The 19,003-nt window shown below is 42.4% G+C and overlaps 1 protein-coding gene across 1 annotated transcript in view; it reads right to left on the minus strand.

The window, feature by feature from the left end:
• Positions 1–19,003, minus strand: part of PCSK2 (proprotein convertase subtilisin/kexin type 2) — a 211,138-nt gene that overhangs the window by 187,627 nt on the left and 4,508 nt on the right. The window contains 1 exon segment of the mRNA XM_032605784.1: positions 3,136–3,240. Within this exon segment, the coding sequence (XP_032461675.1) occupies positions 3,136–3,240 (105 nt within the window).

Below are 19,003 nucleotides of genomic sequence, written 5' to 3' on the forward strand. Positions count from 1 at the left end.
AGTCCATGTGATCCCTTTCTAGTCGTTTTCTTCTTTTCCTTAAACATAAAAGTTAGTCGTGAAATGAGGGACAAACATCCTTGAAATTTCTGTTCTGAAGCCAAAACAAAACCAAAAGTAAGCTTGGTCCTCTATCTTTTTCTTCTCTATTTGTTGGGTTGATAGGAGATCTTGGTAATTTCTTTGGCTAAAAAGCTACCTAGGTAGATTGAGCCCCGAGAGTCTATAGAAGCTGAAACCCTCCCGGGACTTATGTACATGGCTCCTTGGGCTCTGTATTGTCGTTCACAAGCCAGGGGACAGCTAGTGAGAGAGGCCAGGAAGTAATGCAGAGACAGGGGGAGAAGGAAGCTGGGGCTGCGAGCATGATTAAAGCTGATAAGTCTAGGAGACAACATGTTTCAGAGGAGGATAAAACAACTTGCTCTTAAGATCTTGATTCATGAAAAGTAACTAGCAACGTCTGTGCAAGAGACAAAAGGATCCTTTTCAACTACCTGATCCTTCCCCTTTCCTCTCTATACGTGTATTTACTTCTCTTTTTGAAACCTGTTTGAATGTGCTTGGGTAACCCCACGTTGAGGTATCCTAACTCGACATGTTTGCCCTTAGTTTAAGGTCTAGAAACCCACAGGGCTTCCAGAATCTTCATAACACTGCTGTTGTACGGCTCATCTCATCATCGATGCTTTTTGTTTAAGAGTAGCCACTCGATTCCTGTCACCCGATGCCAAAATTAGGTGACCACAAGAACACCCTGCAAGAAAGACTGAGGCCTTAATCTAATGTGTTTTTTGGAACAAGGCAGTCATTACTAGCAGGGCTTTTTGTTTCTTGGGGTTTTTTTTCATTTTGCAAAGAATTATGAGGTTTTGTGCTTTATTTCTTTTCCTAAAATGATTTTATTATTGACAGCAGCCCTGACATTTAACCTTGATGAGAAGGCAGATAAAAGATACGGGAGGGCTTCCCTGGTGGCGCAGTGGTTGAGAGTCTGCCTGCTAATGCAGGGGACGTGGGTTCGTGCCCCGGTCCGGGAGGATCCCACATGCCGCGGAGCGGCTGGCCCCGTGGGCCATGGCTGCTGAGCCTGTGCGTCTGGAGAGACCACAGCAGTAAGAGGCCCGCGTACCGCAAAAAAAAAAAAAAAAAAAAAAAGATACGGGAGATTTACGACCTTAGTTTTGCTGCTCTCTTCTCTTGGTCTTTGTGGGCAGGTACATGGATACCCCCACCAGGTAAAGGCAGATGGCTACTGGGACCTTATAATGGGCAATGGGGAACGATTACTCCTTTTGGTTAAAATAGATACTATTTTGAGGAGGAAGACAAATGATTAGAATCACCAATACATGATTTCCTTCCTTATTATCCATCCCATCTTTCCTTCTCTTTCATAAACATTACTCTACACTTCAAGAATCAGCATTTCAAAGATCATTTCAAGTAATTGCAAAAATAAGAAAATCTTACTAATGGGCCTGAGGAGTCTCTCTGAAGCAAACAATGGCTTCTTAGTTTCACTGTTCCTTGGTTCTCTTTCCCTATCCAAGCCTTTTAAGCACCACTTTCCTTCTGCCCCAATTTCTTTTATGTGCTTCTCTGAATGATCTCGGGGCAATGTGTTTAATTGTGGAAGAAAAGAAACCAAAGGAACTTTTAAGAATTATATAAATAAAAGTAAAAAATTGGCCATAAAGGGTAAGATCATGGGGCAAGTAGGGAGCATAGGGAAAACCAGTGTCACTTGCCCCAGAGTGGTCATTGTCTGCTGGTACCCACTCTGGGTCCACAGGTGAGACAGGCAGCATCCCTGTCCAGGGCTTCTCAAGGGCATCCCCAGACACTGAACTGATACAGCCAGGCCAAGGCTGTGATGACAGAAAGGAGAGCTCCTCCCTTAGGTAATGGTGCCAGCTTCTACAACAGACCCTTTACTAATGCTGGGCATGGGCTGACAGCACCGGCAGCTTGGATCTTACTGCAAAAGCAAAGATAAAGTAGCTTCTCAGAGCAGTATTTTCACTCTAGGGAATGTGGGATCCCCTGGGTTGAGGAGTTAAAGGAAAATTGCCTGTGGCCTGTCAGTTGGTGATCTGCGGGGGAGTCTGTTTCATCTGCGTTCCTAATTAAAGGCCACATTAAACCCAGTCAAACGTTCACATGAAAAGCCCCACATGAATGATTCCAGATTCCATCAGCTCCAAAGGAGTCTCATGTTAAACCTCTAACTCAAACGTCTGACCCTCTTCACATCCACTGTCACCCAAGTCCTGGGGAAGAGGGTATGAAGCCTTCAGTGTACAGAGAGCAAACTGCCTGGATTATTCATTTCCCTCTTGGTGAATTGCATATGAGAAATCAGAATCTCCCAGTTGAATGAGTGTGGGGAGGGCAGAGGAGGTGGGGACAGTCAGGATTCAACGACGCCCAAAGTTCCTATTCTGAGAAAACAGGAAGTGGGAACACTGGAAAAGGAGCTACTTTATGGCCAAGATGATAAGTTTGGTTACAAGAAAGTTGAATCTATGTTTCTGAGGGGAAAGGGGGTAGGAAATGAGAGCTGGTGAAGGTAAAGATTGGAGGTAAAACTGGGAGTCATGAGCATCCAGAAAACATGGGGCACGGGGTGACTTAGATCAGAAAGAGCAGTGTGGGAAGAGGGGCCGAGCAGGTCTTGTGGCTTCAGTCATGCTTGGACACGGAGAAGCCCACTGCCTACTGTGAGCTGATCGCTCACTGGCCATATGGGGCATGGCAGTCTCCTCAGAGCATGTGGATTCACCAGTAGAAACCGTCCATAAAATGACTTATTAAACTGCTTGGTGTCTTCCCATCCATCTCAGGCCAAAGCCTGTCCCCGGGCAACCAGCAGTCCTCACGCGGTAATGCAGGAGAAAAAGCCAGGAAAGAGGTGGTACTCCTGTTTACTCCCCCACCTCTGGCCGATCAAGGGTTTAATTATTACGCGTAAGACAGAGGAGCAGAGTCCCCAGGACCACTCTGCAAGGGATCCATTTGGCCTACACGTCAAGTGCCTTAACTTCAAAATTCATGCCTGCTCCCTTGTACACCCCCACAATGGGCTCATTTTCGGCAACAGAGGTTAGAAGGCAGGTTTCCAGGAAAACTCACCCTGGGGTCTCTCTCTAGCTGATGATGATGGGGCAGGCTGCGTCTCCTCTTGGCCTTTGCCAGGCCGTTGTGATAAAAATGATACAGGCCTTCAGCGAAGGGGAGCTGTGGAGAATCAAACAGACACAGGCATGGTTAGCTTCTGGCGGCGCCCTAGAACAGGGACCCCAGAGCTGGGGCTCCCTGGGATGGGAATGTATGTGAGAAAACCCCTGCTAACCCCCTATCAGACTTGGCACGCACTCTGGTTCCCTGTCACTGTTCTCCTCCCCATTTCCCTACCTTTTCTTATGCAATGCCATTCACCTCCCCTCCCCCCAAACCTTCTATTCTTTCCTCCATTACTTTAGTTTTTATCCATCTTTTAATCTTCTCTTCTCCTCCATGGAGCCTTCCCTTTATATTCATCCCCACACCAAGTTCTCCCTTCTCTTCTCTTAGGTATCACGAGAAGAGAAAACTACAGACCGTTACCCATTAAATGGGCCCCATGTGGACCACAGCAGGCCATCCACGCTGTACCCTGTATGAATCTTTGATCCCAAGTCCATGAACATAATAAAATGGTTGTTGTTTATACTAAGAAGTTTTGGGTTGGTTTGTTACTCAGCAATGGATAACAGGAACAAATAGCTAGCTGAAAACAATGTTTTATTCCTTCATTTTTTTAGGACTGTGCAGACTCGAAACTCTACAATAATATTGGCTCTGTCTGTCAGCTGGTGACACCAGCCAGGAGCAGCCCAGATAAGGGCCCTCGAAGGACATTCCTGGCAAAGGAGGAGGGGGGCTGAGGCCAGAGTAGCAGATACTAGATGAACTTCAAGGGCACAGCAAGTTTGGCCAGGGGTCTGGTGTGCAAGTGAAAATCTTTTAGAACACTGTAGCATTTGTGATTTTGTTCCTGTTCATTAAAAATCACATTCTTCAGGGAGAATTAAACATAAATATTTCATGTGCATTTTTCCAGGCTCAGTGATTCTTGAATGTTTTCTCTACTTAACCCTGCTGCTGTACTCAGGGTAATGATAAGACTTGATCAAAAAGGTGCAGGGGTGGAGGGAGAAGGAAAGAATATGTAAGTGTGCTTATCTTTTGCTCTCCAAAGACTTGTGCTTATGGCCACTGTCAGGTGATGTGAACTTGGAGTTTTACTGCCTATTCTGGAGGGCATGAAGCATCTGAGAATTTTTAACACAAGAAAGGAAATTTGGGGCTATAGAGCACCAGTGAGCTTTGGAGGGACATTGTTCTGGCTCTGTTTTACTGATTTTTTTTAAAAAATTAAATTTGAATAGAGGCAAATGGAAAACTCTTTCTTACAGTGGAATTCCAATTAACAAAAGTAGAAGTAATGAACAGAAATTGAATATCACCATTTGGAAACACCATAAATAATTGTGGCTGGCAAGTGTCACCAAAGGATGCTAAAATTAGTGGGGGAAATATAATGATAAACAAAGAGAAATAATACTTTACAGTGGAGAAACCTGGCAGAGACGTCCTCAACCAAGCGATGTAAGTTAACCTCACTATAGATGAAACATACCAAAACCATGTGACTCATGATACAATGCGCTGAGAAGGAGACATCACTTACATACTTTCCTTGCCAGAAATACATAACCTGTACGCAGTCAGGAGGAAACATCAGGCAAACCCATAACTGGCTAGTACCCTTCAAAACCTTCAAGATCATAAAAGACAAATAAGGACTGCAGAAATTTTTGAAACCAGAGGAGACGAGGGAGACAGGACAGTTAAATGTAACACATATCTTGGATTGGATCCTGGATCAGAAAAAAAGGACATTAGTGGAACACTTGGAAAACTGTGAACGAAATCTGTAGATTAATTAATAGTGCTATATCCATGTTTTTCCTGGCTTTGATAAATTGTACTATGGTTTTGTCAGAGGTTAACTTTGGGAAAGCTGGATAAAGGGTATATGGGAACTTTGTTGCCATTTTAAAAAGAGTAATTTTTTTATTGTGGTAAAATATACAGAATATAAAATTTTCTTTTCATTTTAAAGTTTTAAGTATACATCTCCATTATTGAGCAGCCATCACTGCTATCGATATCCAGAACTCTTGATCCTACACGTTCAACTCTACATTCATTAAATGATAACTTCCTATTCTCCCCTCCCCTCAGCCCCTGGCCACCGCCATTCTACCTTCTGTCTCTAAGAATATTACTACTCTGGGACCTCATAAAAGTGGAATCATAAAATATTCGTCCTTTTGTGACTGGATTATTTCACTCAGCTGAATATCTTCAAGGTTCATCCATGTGAAGTGCTGTCAGAACTCCCTTCCTCTTTAAGGTTGAATAATATTCCACTGTATGTATGTACCACATTTCGTTTATCTGTTCACCAGACGATGGACACTTGGGTTGCTTCCACCTCTTAGCTGTTGTGAATTATGTTGCTATGAACATGGGTGAACCTGTGTGCAATTTTTGCCAACTTCTTAAGTCTAAAATTATTCCCAAATTGAAAGTTTTTAAAATGTAAAAATACTTTTAAAATTAAATTTGAATGCCCTTAAGAGGGCCATATATTTAAAAATCTCAAGCCAGAGGTCCCACCACTTCCCTTTGTCACATACTGAAGTCACTTCACATGGTTATGTTAACTGAAGGCAGTTGAATGTCACCCCTGGCTTGGTCTAAGTGCCTCATTTCATAGAGAAAGACATTGTGGCTCAGGGAGGGGCAGGACTTGCCCAGTCAAGAGGGAGCTCTCAATGGAAATCCCTGGTCTCCTTGACTGTAACTCCAGACGCTTCCCACCCACCGCTTCTGTTGCTGTCTCGCTCCATGTCCCGTCCCCCTTGATAACCCTGGCTATGAATCCAACAGATTGCAGGCTGGAATTCCTGACAAGGAGGAGTGCGACTCAGGGACAGCCAGGCTGGTGAGTGACCCTCTGGGGTGTACTTGGAACCCACGACCCGGGATTCTTTGATTAGAAGCACTGTCTTGGCTATGGAAGAAATGGAGTTAATTGGTCTCATAGAGCTGAAATTGGAAACTCGGGCAATAAACAGGTAAACTGACTGACCACAGACTTAGATTAACCTGCAGGCATTGGTTATTTTTCTGAGCCCTTTCTGCCTCTTGTCTTTGGAGTGTAGACCCCAAATCCACTGCCCTCTGAGCCTCTGAGAAGCAACTGTCTGGGGAGATCATGTGCAAGCACAAACTCATCATGGGTAGGAAAAGACAGATGCCGTGCGCCCTACAGTAGTGCAAGATGCCTGCTGCCCACACAGACCTCAGTGAAGAAATGCTTGTGCCTTCCTCCATTTCTTAAGTAGAATGCTGATCTTCCAAATAGAAAAGACATATTAAAAGCAATCTTAGGTCCCCAAACCCTCACCTGTGTCCCAGTAAGAAACCTCTCATACATTTCAACACTTAGTATATCCTCCAATGTTTCCTTCATTTAAACACACACACATACACACACACACACTCACACACACACACACACACACACACACACACACACACACACACCCTTCTTTTCTTTTACACCATCACCTTTGTGTCTTAAGGCAAAATACACATGGTTCCAGAAGGAAGGAGAAAAACAGAAGTGAGAGAAGAATTCACAGCAAATTGTCAGCTTGAAGGTTCAGGCTGGGTGACAGTATAATAACGTTGCTAACTCAGACTTGCAGTTTTTAGAAATTCTCATTATGCCGCGAAATTTTATGGATCCCAGCAACGCTTCTCATTGCCTCTTTTCTGTCCCGCCTGCCTCCTTCTCCCACTGATAACCATGGCTCCAAGCTAAAGCTCCTCTCTGAACCCACACACTCGCTTTCCTCATCAGCCAGGAACCCCAGGGAACTGGCCGCCGATTGTGAACAGATAATAAGGTGTGTTAAATCCTCTTGGAGCCCACTGCCTACCTTCCTTTAGACCAGAGCTCTTTCCCCTCAGGCAACCCCTGGACACTGGTCTGTGAACATTGTCTCCACCCCAAATTTTGTGCTTCTATGCATTTGCTTGTTTCAGGAATGACCACTGCTTCTCACAGATTCTCAGATGGGTCCAGAGCCCCCAAGCAGTTAGGACTCTGGCTCAGACCCATCACTATTCCTTTAGCGGCTTTGTCCATTGCGTTGATTTTCATGATGCCCAGTCATGTTTATTTGGGAGTCTAGTTTGGTAGAACAATGGACTTCATTCCACATAGGAAGAAATTTATAATTTTATTTTCAAGGGGAGCTGCTGTCAAGAGGTTCAAGGAATAAAAACTGGGAAACAAAACAATACATCAAGGATAGAAAACTGGTTCAGCTGATAACTGCTTGTCAATTTCATTTAGGGGTCCTGCATTTTACAAGGAGGGCTAGGCTCTGCATTTTACTGACATTTCCTGAGACCATTCTTAATTTCCCCGGATTGTATGCAATCTCTTACGGGTGGGGGACTGCACTTTGCAATAAGGATGAGGGAGAAAGGGAACTGGGTGGAGGGGGATGGGGGTCCCAGGCTCTGCCCTACTGGTTCTTATAGGTCAATGAGGAAACACACGGGAAAACTACATTGTGCAATTGACAGAAACATATAATATTATAGAAAGAAAGAAGGATAGAAATAAGGAGATAGCAGCTGTGCATTAGACAAGAGAAGGTAAGGAAAGGGGAGAAGGAGAGAGGAAGGGGGACCCTGAGAAGTTCTGGGGGAGAAGCAGTGTCAGCTGGTGTGGTTGAGATAGCATTAAAAGGTTCCCACTCAGCCCCATCCTAACTTTAATCTGTGTGTGTGTGTGTGTGTGTGTGTGTGTGTGTGTGTATTGAATACTAGCACGAAAATCCAGTTATCTCTGGGGGGGATGGGGGTGGGTAACACCCTAAGCCATGGTCAGCTAAATGCCTCACTGAGATTTGCTGACAGGATGGAGGTTCCTAGGGCCAGAAAGGAAGAGAGGAGAATTGAGAGAGGAAGGAGAGGGGCACCGAAGGCATAGTCCTGCCTATGTTACAACCATGCTTCAGCCTGAACAAGCTCTTGTTTACAGGTTCTCAATGCTCACCTGTACTGAGTTACATCTTAACCCCAACCAAAGTTCCTCCTCCTTCAAGTTTGGACTTAGGATCACACATCTCAGCTATTTGAATACTCTCACCTCTTTCTGTCTTGCTTTAAAAAAGAGATGGGTAAAAAATGGGTCGGAGAGGGGCTTCCCTGGTGGCGCAGTGGTTGAGAGTCCACCTGCCGATGCAGGGGATGCGGGTTTGTGCCCCGGTCCGGGAAGATCCCACATGCCGCAGAGCAGCTGGGCCCGTGAGCCGTGGCAGCTGAGCCTGTGTGTCCGGAGCCTGTGCTCCACAACGGGAGAGGCTACAGCATTGAGAGGCCCTCGTACCGCAAAAAAAAAAAAAAAAAAAAAGGGTCTGGAGAATAACAGGGAAAGAACACCTCCTCTCCTGCACAAGACTCTTCCTTTCTCTTATGCCTCCACAGGACCAACATTAATTGCCTCTGTTGTCAGGCTCTTAGGTGATTCACAAAGAAGCTCAGAGAACATGATTAGTGACTGAGAGTTGGAGAGATAAGCAAACCCATGAAGGTAGTCTGTGGCTCTGGTGGCTGAGGAGCCGCAGGGGTCCTCATTAAGGTTCTCTAGCCTTGGAGAAAGCCTCTCAGGCACTTGAGTTTCATTCCTGTATCACCACGATAATGTGTGCTACAAACCACCAAAAATCTTAGTAGCTCCAAACAGAAACCGATTATTTAGCTCACGATCTCCTGGGTCAACAATTTAAGCTCACTGAGTAGTTGTTCAAGTATTGACTTCATTAAAATTAAAAACTTCTGTGAAAGACAATATCAAGAGAATTTAGAAAACAAGTGACAGACTGAGAGAAAATACTTGCAAAATATTGACTTCATTAAAATTAAAAACTTCTGTGAAAGACAATATCAAGAGAATTTAGAAAACAAGTGAAAGACTGGGAGAAAATATTTGCAAAGGATACATAAAGGATTGCTATCCAACATATACAAAGAACTTTTAAAATTCAACAATCAGAAAACAAAGAACCCAATTTAAAAAGGGGTCAAGGACCATAACAGATGCCTCACCAATGAAGACATACAAGTGGCAAATAAGCATATGAAGAGATACTCCACATCGTATGTCATGAGGAATTACAAATTAAAACCACAATGACACATCATTACACATCTATTAGAATGGCCCAAATCTGGAACGCTGACAACACGAAATACTGGTGAGAAGGTGGAGCAACAGGAACTCTCATACATTGCTGGTGAGGATGCAGAATGGCACAGCCGCTCTGGAAGACAGCTTGGCGGTTTCTAACAAAGCTAAACACACTATTACCATATAATTCAGCAATTGCACTTCTTGGTATTTATCCAAATGAACTGAAAACTCATGTTCAGACAAAAACCTGCACACAGACGTTTATAGCAGCTTTGTTCATAACTGTTAATATTTGGAAGCATCCAAGATGTCCTTCAGTAGATGAATGGGTAAATAAACTGTGGTACATCTAGATAATGGAATATTATTCAGTGCTAAAAAGAAACGAGCTATCAAACCACAAAAAGACATATTACTAAAGCAAAGGAAGCCAGTTGGAAAAGTCTGAATGAGTCCAACTATCTGAAATTCTTGAAAAGGCAAAACTGTGCAGAGAAAAATAAGATCAGTGTTTGCCAGGGGGTGCAGGTGGGGGAAGAGAAGAACAGGCAGAGCACAGAGAATTTGGGGGAAGTCAAGATATTCTATATGATATTATCATGATAGATATATGTCACTAAACTCATATCAAAACCTACAGAATTTACACTAACAGTGAACCCTAAGGTAAACTATGAATTTTGGGCAATTATAGTGTGTAGGTTCATCTTTGGTGAAAATGTACCATTCTAGTGAGTGATGTTGATAAAAGTAGACAGTATGCGTGTGTAGGAGCAGGGGTATATGAGAAATCTCTGTATCTTCCTTAATTGTTGTCCACTTAAAGTGGCTTTTAAGAAATAGTCTTAAAAATAATATAGCCCATTTCAGTGGATTCCAATTGCTATAATTACCCCAATGGAGAGCAACGTGTTGGAAATGGAATATAGAGTATGTGACTTTTATTGTTTTAATTTTTATTTATTATTTTTATTTACTTTGACCATTCTTTTCCTTTTATTTTTTGAAGGGGCCTAAATGGGCAGTGAATAAAATGGAGAGGAGGAGCTGGGCATTTTGAATATATCCAATGATTCTAAAACTATGAAAGGATATAATAATTGGAACTGTTCGATTAGAAGTCATTCCATTCTTAGCAGAGAGGCATATGGAGGCACAAAAAATATGCTATCTCATAAAAATCAATCAACAAGAAACAGGCCAAGACAATTTCATATTGAAGGCAAATAAGCCGCATTATTTAGATGAGTAAAGTAAATATGATTTCACTAGAGGAGTGGAAGGCTTGACAGCCCCTTTGAACAGATGCCGCTCATACAGCAAAGGAGCTTAATTGTTTACTGGCACCTCCAGCTCCTCTGTCAACGGAAGGAGGCCTGTGGTGTGAGGACTCATTTCTTTGAGTAACCAGATGTGACAGAGAATCTTACTCAGCCTGAACTTATCAGGGCATATTGTAAGGTTAGCCTGCTCTGAGGAGGTCCTTTGGGTATAGAACCAGAAGCCAGTTGCTAAACAGAGTTTTCCACACCCCAGCACATAAAATAGGTAACTTGTAAGAGACTGGATGGAGCCATCAGATCAGGGGAAGTCTTATAAACGGGTCTAGAGAAATATAATATGTTTTTTGTTGCACATAAATCTAAATACGTTACCTTTCTGTCTGTAAAACCCATCCCTTTCAATGTGCTCTATCTCTGCAGGGCTCAATAAAAACTTGTTGATAAAATATGACTGTATGGATGGATGTTCCTTTGGCTTAGCTATTTGTAAGGGGGGAATTAGCTATCTGAGGGGAAGTGAGAGGGGAGAGTGGAAAATCCTTGACCCAGCACTCAGGACACCTGGCTCTAGGCCCACCTTGCCCATTTCTACGCTCCTCCTAGGTATTGTTCTCCATGGACAACACTCAACTCTCTTCTGTGATTCTAAGAGCTGCTCTTCCCTATGACCAGGAGCACAAAAATGCGGAATGGCTTGTGTTGTCCAGGGTTGTTTGTTTTTGTGGAATGGAGCTACTAGTCCACAGTGGGGTTCAAACAATGATATACTCCCAAGAACCTACACAACTTATTTATATCAAGTCTAAAATGACAGTCAGACAATGAGATAGGTGAAGAATAGCTGACCCTCAGCCTCATTCACAAAAAGTTCCTTTCTAACCTAAGGCAAAATTTCCATGTATTATCTCAGAAATGAAAATGTAAGAACATGCATTCTTCCTTTGGAATATCAGGGAGTAAGCTACTTATCAGGTGTGCTGGGATGACATTACTGTCCTGGCTTTTCTTTTTGGCTTCTAAGTTAGGGGACTTGATTTAGATTCATGTATCTGTGTGTCTGGGAGGAAGTAGTATGCATTTAGTGATTTTGTTCTTAGCTGGAATAAATTTCATGCACAGAATTGACCACCTCTACCAGCCATCCACTGTGGCTTCAAAGACAATAATTAAGCTATTATTATCCCTGATGTCATCAGCCAGTGGCAATAGGGTCAAAGGCATGATTCCCTAGTAGTAACATCTGTTAAAAGGGATGGTGATACCTGCTTCCAGGATATGAATGATTCCCTAGGACAAAGGAACAAGGCTGGGAGATCCAGGCCCCTCTACTTCACTACTAGCTCAACTTGTTTTTCTAGGGTTACCTGTATATGGCCACTCTGCTACACTTTCCAAGTATCCTTCAATGTCTCCTTCTACTTATCCACAAGATCCACGCTCCTAACATGGTGTGGGTGACCCCTCATGAACCACCCTCAGTCCACTTTTTTGGTTTCATCTCCCAAAAATGTTGCCTAGTCAGGCAACACTAATTGTAATCCTTCTAAAATTCCGGTGCACTTTGTTTCATGTGCCATACCATCCTCGATAAACCCCCTTTTATTTTAATTTGTTGAAATTATGAGCCTCAATGCAAACTCACCTCCACTTGGCACTGCCTGCCTTGTGAAGGCTTCCCTTCTGCTTCACATGTCCTATATCACAGATCTCTCACAAAGCATATTGCCAGTACTCTGGTTGCTCATATAGAGCACTCCTACTTGTCTGTGATTTCTGTATCTTATCTAACCTGTGCCTCCGTGTAGCAGATGATGTTTTGATGGCCTTCCTGCATTCCTTTTACCTGGAGGTCCCCTGTACACAGCGCCTGTACATGCCACAGTCTTCATGCATCCCTCTGCCCGAGGGTGTTACTCTGACTGTGGAAGCAGGCTTGGCCTGCTTGGGGCAAGCAGAAGTGCAAGGGATTTGATGCCCCTCAGGTGTAACCCTCAACCGAGGAAGAATGGGAGGTGGTGGCTACATTTCCTAGCTTCCTCGCCCTTGGATAGGATAACTCAGAAATGTTGTAACTCCCAGACTCTTCGGGAGGAGGAAGTTGCAGAAGTGGTCCTCGTTTGTTTGTCTCTCTGTATCAACTGCTTAGGAGAGTTGCCTCCTGCACTGACTCTGAGCTTGGCCATATGGCTTGCATTGGCCGATGGGACTTAATAAATGTGACACAACCAAAGACTTGAAAAGGGTTTGCACACTGGAGCTGGATCGCTCCTTAATATCTGAAAACTTTCTTACTTGTCCCCAAGTCCGTGTCTTGGTGCCTGATATCATACTTGCTTACTGAATGCGTTAAGTACGTGTTTATTGAATGAACGGAATGTTCTTCTGCTTCTGCGCTTCCCCCGCTATGGCGGTGCTCCTGTTACTTTGTTTGTCCATTGGTTTCAAACTTCCATAATTTTTCTTTGGTCCTTTCCTCCTTCCTAAGTTAATGGCCGCAATGGCTTGTTTTGGGCTTCAACTTCTGGGTCCAAATTTGCTTCATGCCAAGCCTCATTGGAGACACACTCTCCAAGGTTCCCTCTGGCTTGATTCTGCACCCCACCCCATGTTGCTGCCCCTGGACTTTAAGAGATCCACAGTGGCTTGTTTCCCATCCTTCTCCCCCCATCTTAGGCTCTGCAAGCTCTCTCTTGGTGTCCCATTCCTGGTTGGCGCTCCCTAGAAACACAGTCAACAGGAACTGACTAGAATTGATTCTTTCATGCCAACTACCTTCTTATGTTTGAACTTCCATCATTTTTGAAGACAGCTGGTAGCCTTCTGATGAAACATATTTTCCCCTCTTCACAGAAGTGAAGAACAAGCTAAGGGCAAGGAAAGATAGGATTTGTGGATCTCCTTGTTCTCCTCTGTCATTGGCTTCTGAATTTCTCATTAAGTCACAAAATTTTAGGCTATTAATGACAGTTAATTAATCGAAGTCATTTAACACAGATACAAATTAGGATATTCTTATAACATTTCCTCACAGGCGTGGTTTTCCTGATTGCAGTATCTCATAACACATCCGTCTGTCATTTAGTGAGCATCTGATGATAATGCTAAGCCTTTAGAATGTTTTCTAACCATTGATTTTGATATTTATTAAGTGCTTGCTAACAGTACAGCACTGTGCTCGTCACTAAGGGGACAAAGCAATATAAAATCCTTATTCTATCTTTTATCAAGTGTTAATCCAATAGATTTTTGGTGCACCATGCAGCTTGCAGGATCTTAGTTCCCCGACCAGGGATTGATTGAACCCGGGCCCACTGCAGTGAAAGCCCGGAGTCCTAACCACTGGACTGCCAGGGAATTCCCCAGGAGGTTGTTGTTGGTGTGGAATCCCTGAACTTATAACTTTCCCAGTTTTATTTGGGAAACTGGAATCTGTAAAAATTTTAGGGGTAAATTTGAGAAAAGCAGACTAGGAGGACCTGAAATGAACTGGTAACCAACAGGTTGGTTTATATGGCTAATCGCTCATAGAAATCCCTCTCAATCTGGTTCTCTCTCTCTTCCAGCATGAAAGGCTGGTGCAGTGGTTCTAATGATGCAACGTCTGAACCACCGTCAGGGAGCAACAGGGTTCCAATGCTCATTGCAAAGAGTTGGGAACAGAAACATCATGTTTGATCTCCATTTCCTCATGTATAAAATTAAGGGTTAAACTAATGCCTTTCCAAGGTCTCTTCCTGCTCTGACAGGCTGTAACTCCATAATTTCAGTTACAATTTGTTAAAATATAAATTAGTCTGGATAAATCAGTCAGAATAATCAGTCAAGTATGTCACAGTATTTTGGTGGGGTACCAATCTCCAAGTGGTCTGACAAGTGTTTAGAAACCATTATCATAAAAATCATTAAAACCACATAAATTTGTCACCATAATAATACTTTTCTTCTTGTCCTCCCTTTACCACTATATTTTTTGAAGGAACTGTCTACACTTGATACCTCTACTTCATCATACTTACTGCAGCCTTCACAATTTGGCTTCCTTCCTGTCACAGACACTATCACTTTCCTGATCACATCCCTTTGGGCCTTAGCATTTAGTGTATGAAGAAAGCCTCTGGATCTATTTGTCTGAGAGTTTTCTCTGGCGGCCAAATTCTGCTCTGTTTGAGCATTTGCCAAGTCAAAATGCTGGAGAGTCAACGCCACCCAGGAAGAACTATCAATCATGAAAAATATCTGATTGCAATTGGCATATAAATACAGCAGTTCCCTCACCCCTCAGGCAGAATGACTCTCAGACGTGTTCTAAACCATCTCCCAGAGTTTCCTGGTAGGATTGAGCCCCGGTTACCCACAGTGACAACTTGTGCTGTAATACACCCTTAATTCCTGCCTTCCCTTCCCGGTCTCAATTCCCCACTCCCCTACCGGTATTTACTAGAATCATGCCTTGGATAAACAACTTGCATTTAATCCTTGTCCCAGGGACTACTCCTGGGGACCCAAACCGACATATTGTACTTCTCCTCTTCCCATGTGCTAAGGTACCTCCTCCAATCACACCAATGACTTCATCTCCAAAACCAGTGGCCACCGTTGCCCCATTCTTTCTTTCTTAATCCTCATCTCCATTCCTTTCACAGCCCTGCACTTTCTCAAGTAATCTTCCATATCCCTAACTGTCCAAGTTCCGTCTCCTCTTTCTCCCTCCATGCCCAAACTTCTCCAAGATTTTGTGCTAGAACCTCTTCTCTTCGTTTTCTCTCCACACTCTCCCTTGGCAATGCTATTTAGTTATGGCATGACTGAGGTGCACGAGGATGGATGCTTGTGCATTTGACTTTCAGCTCCTTGACCACCTCCACCTCTTTTTGGCTTTGGTAACTCACCTCCATGGACTCATCACTGTCTGGAAATGCTCAATTTTAGGAGTCTTGAGTTTCAACACCCTACTCACTAACCATAGCTTTCTCCCTTTCAACTCTCTCACTACTAATCCCAATTAACCTTCTCTTCTATTTTATGGATATTCCATTTTTAAAAACTCCATTTCCTTCTCTCCCTACTTCCACCACCTCCACTTGAGTGCTATTGAAGAAAATGACTCAGTTGCTGCTGCTATAAATCCATGCTCTCCCACTTGGCCCTTCAGTACTGGCCAGAAGTCATTACCGGTCCTTTGTCAGCATCCTCTCCCATCCCCATTTGCAGAGCACAAAATTTTATCTCTTTTGAAGCCCCCATCCCAGCACCACTTCCCTCACTCCAAGAATTGACCTTGCCTCCTATACCTTTGAAATAACTGTGACTCCCAAGTGTATATTCTCCTGATATCCTCCTCTGTGACCTAAAAACTGAACTTCATCTGCTCATTCTTCTCTCTTTTATCTCAAAGAGAGGAGAGTTCCTTTTTCATGTACAGGCTAATCCCTTCACTTTTCAATAAAACCCAGCTCATCAAGAGATGAATGAAAATGAAGAATTTGGGACTGAAGAAGTTCTGGTAAAAGGACTTGTGATGAAATTAGAATTTAAGAAAAACTAGGAGAATTGGGTGTTTAGGGGAGTCAATGCCACATTTAAAGTTGTAAATGAAGGGCCACTCTAGGATCCTACAGTTTTCTTCATGTTCTTGTCAAATTTCTACAAGAAACTATCAGCATGTTGTAACATTCTTAAGTCTATTTTACTCTATATCAGAAAATTAACAGTTTGTATCAATGTTTCACTTTCAACCTAAGAGTTTATTATTTTCAATTATTCTCATCAGAGGATATCAACATATCACAACATTATCCAGAAAGCCATGATCAAATGAGCTTTAGGGACAAAAACAATTTGTCAAGAGAGTTTACTGCAGAAGTTTATTGCTTTTTCTATATACCTCATGTAGAAGCCATCTATTAATATGCAATCATTACATTTAGGATAGAAGAGAGTTAACTCAGATGTAATTTCTTGATTCCCTAACCAGTAGAGGATTTTAGCCACTGAATCGTCTTTAGCTATAACAAATACATCTTAGTAGACAAAGTCAAGCTGTAATTCCTGTTTTTCAACTGCCCTGTGATTCTTTGAATCTCAACTAATATATTCCAGAAATTTAGTACAATGTTTCTTTTCAAAATGATGAATCTGAGCTCAAATGTAAAATAAAGCCACTGCTATAGTGGGGGGAAAGCATTTGAACTTCAGGTTTCACGTTTTATTTTTAAGCCTGACTTCTCTGAGCAGTTATAGCTGAATATATAACTATTGCAAATTTAACTATCAGCATTACTCTCTGATGTGCTATAACATTATGATAAGACCTTTTGAAATAGAAATTGATTTCTAGATAGTCATTCATTTGAGAAAAAGAGGTGTAATTTCCCCCCTTCTTTTGTATTTATCAAGTTTTAACTGCAAGCTTTATTTTCTCTGCTCAAACAACTCATGTATTCTACTATTGATAATTTCTAAGTTGGGAATTTTAGGGAAACACAGGAGTCTGTCCGTCAGTGATTTGCTGGTTGTTAACTACTTCTGTTTCCTAGCTAAATTTCTGCCTATTAATAAATGGATATTACAGGGGTAGTTTCTTAAGACTAGTTCTTCAAGTACTTTCTCTCTGAGCTGACGGCTTAAATCATCATCTTGTGACCCAAGTGTCTTTATCAGTCAAGAAGCACAGAATGAGTATCTACTATGAGTAGGGCGTATTGGTTGCCAGTGCGAGCAACAGAGAGTTGAATGGATTTTATATTCTTGCTGGAGAAGACAAGTCACAAAGACCTGGAAAGTTGGTTGATGTTATGAGATGAAAATCTAAGAACTCTCATAAGCCTTTAGAAGATTATTGTTTTTGTGATTTGCCTTGGTTTGGTTGCAAAGTTTGGAGAGTCATTTCAACAGCTTGAGAAAAGGAACATTTATGGAGAATGTATTGGTTTAGGTAATACTGGTTGTTCTAAAGATAAACTCCCAAATCTCAGTGCCTTAATGGAATAGTTTAATTTCTGTTTCATGTAAGGAATGAGAAATTCTAAGTCAGGAATCGGGGACCTGGGCTCCTTTCATGTTGTGACTCTGCCACCTTTAGCATTTGCTTCCAGAGTTACTGTTCTCAATCACATCAAGCCTCAAAATAGAAAAGAGTGTGGAAAATCAACCTACATGGAGTTTTTATGCATCAGGCATAGAAGAAAAGCACATCACTTCTGCTTACAATACATTGGCTGGAATTGTCATATGACCACACTTACCTGCAAAGCAGGCTGGGAAATGTGGTCTTTCTGTGGCTCATGTAGAAGAGGAAATTAGTTTGGTGACTAGCTTTAAGCCTCTGTCACAGAGTTCTTTGGCTGGGAATTTGGGCTGGAAGTTATTAGAAACTCAGATGCAATGTTTGCATCTCCCACAACCTGGATGGGCTTTCTCATGCCAACTAGGCTCCATTCTCCATTCTATAGCAACTAGTGGGTCACATTTCCTAAAGAAGCCAGTATGATTGGTTGAGATAATTACCATGGTCTGTAACAAATCGTAGACCACTGAATTATTTGGGCCAGGCCATTTCATGGACCATGGTTGACTCATGGATGGGTTGCCATTGGGTTGAGTGTCTATTCCTCACTCAATCAGTTGTCACTCCTGAGAAAGTATAACCCACAACTGCTTTCTTGAGTTAAAAAAAAAAAATGTGGCTAGGTGATCACCTTATCCTTATTACTACTACCAATAATAGGGTTTTATTCTATGCACTCAGCACTGTGTCCAGAACCTTACATGCACTATATTATTGATTTTTCACAACCCCCATATTTTATTAACCATTTCAAATAAAATAAGCCTCTGAGGGATTTCATAACTTAACCAAGTTTCTGGTGCTGTCTAATCCGAATCCTGTCATCTTTCCCTTTTAACATCACTGTTCCTGGTTTCCTTCAGCCACAGAGAGGCTTTGGGCATGGCAAGTGCTGTGACAGATATGACTGGTGACTGGTCCAAGGGAAAGGAACAGATTATATGCAATAGAAGTTCCAAAGAGATACAAAACAACCAGAGAAGGCATGAGGGATGAACTTGGACTTGACCTAAGGCATAATGTATTAAGTTGGGATCCAAAAGGAATTCATGGCAGTCATGTTGGAGAAATGGGCTCTTTCCCTTTAGCTATCATGATAGTAGATCTTGTAGTTCCAGAAAAACTGTCCCTTAAGGGTGTTTAAGATAGGAATCCTTTTGGAAATACTTAGGATCAAATCTTTTTCCTGTTATTTCTGCCTTCATCCCCCAAACTACGTTAAGAGGACGGGGGAATATGGTTAGAGAATTCTTTTGACTGACAATTGATTGTGTGTGGAAGTGAAATTAAAATTATATAATATGGATTCAATATTGTTGGGACATT

The sequence above is a fragment of the Phocoena sinus genome, chromosome 15 (genome assembly GCF_008692025.1).
Source record: "Phocoena sinus isolate mPhoSin1 chromosome 15, mPhoSin1.pri, whole genome shotgun sequence".
NCBI classification, from domain to species: domain Eukaryota; kingdom Metazoa; phylum Chordata; class Mammalia; order Artiodactyla; family Phocoenidae; genus Phocoena; species Phocoena sinus.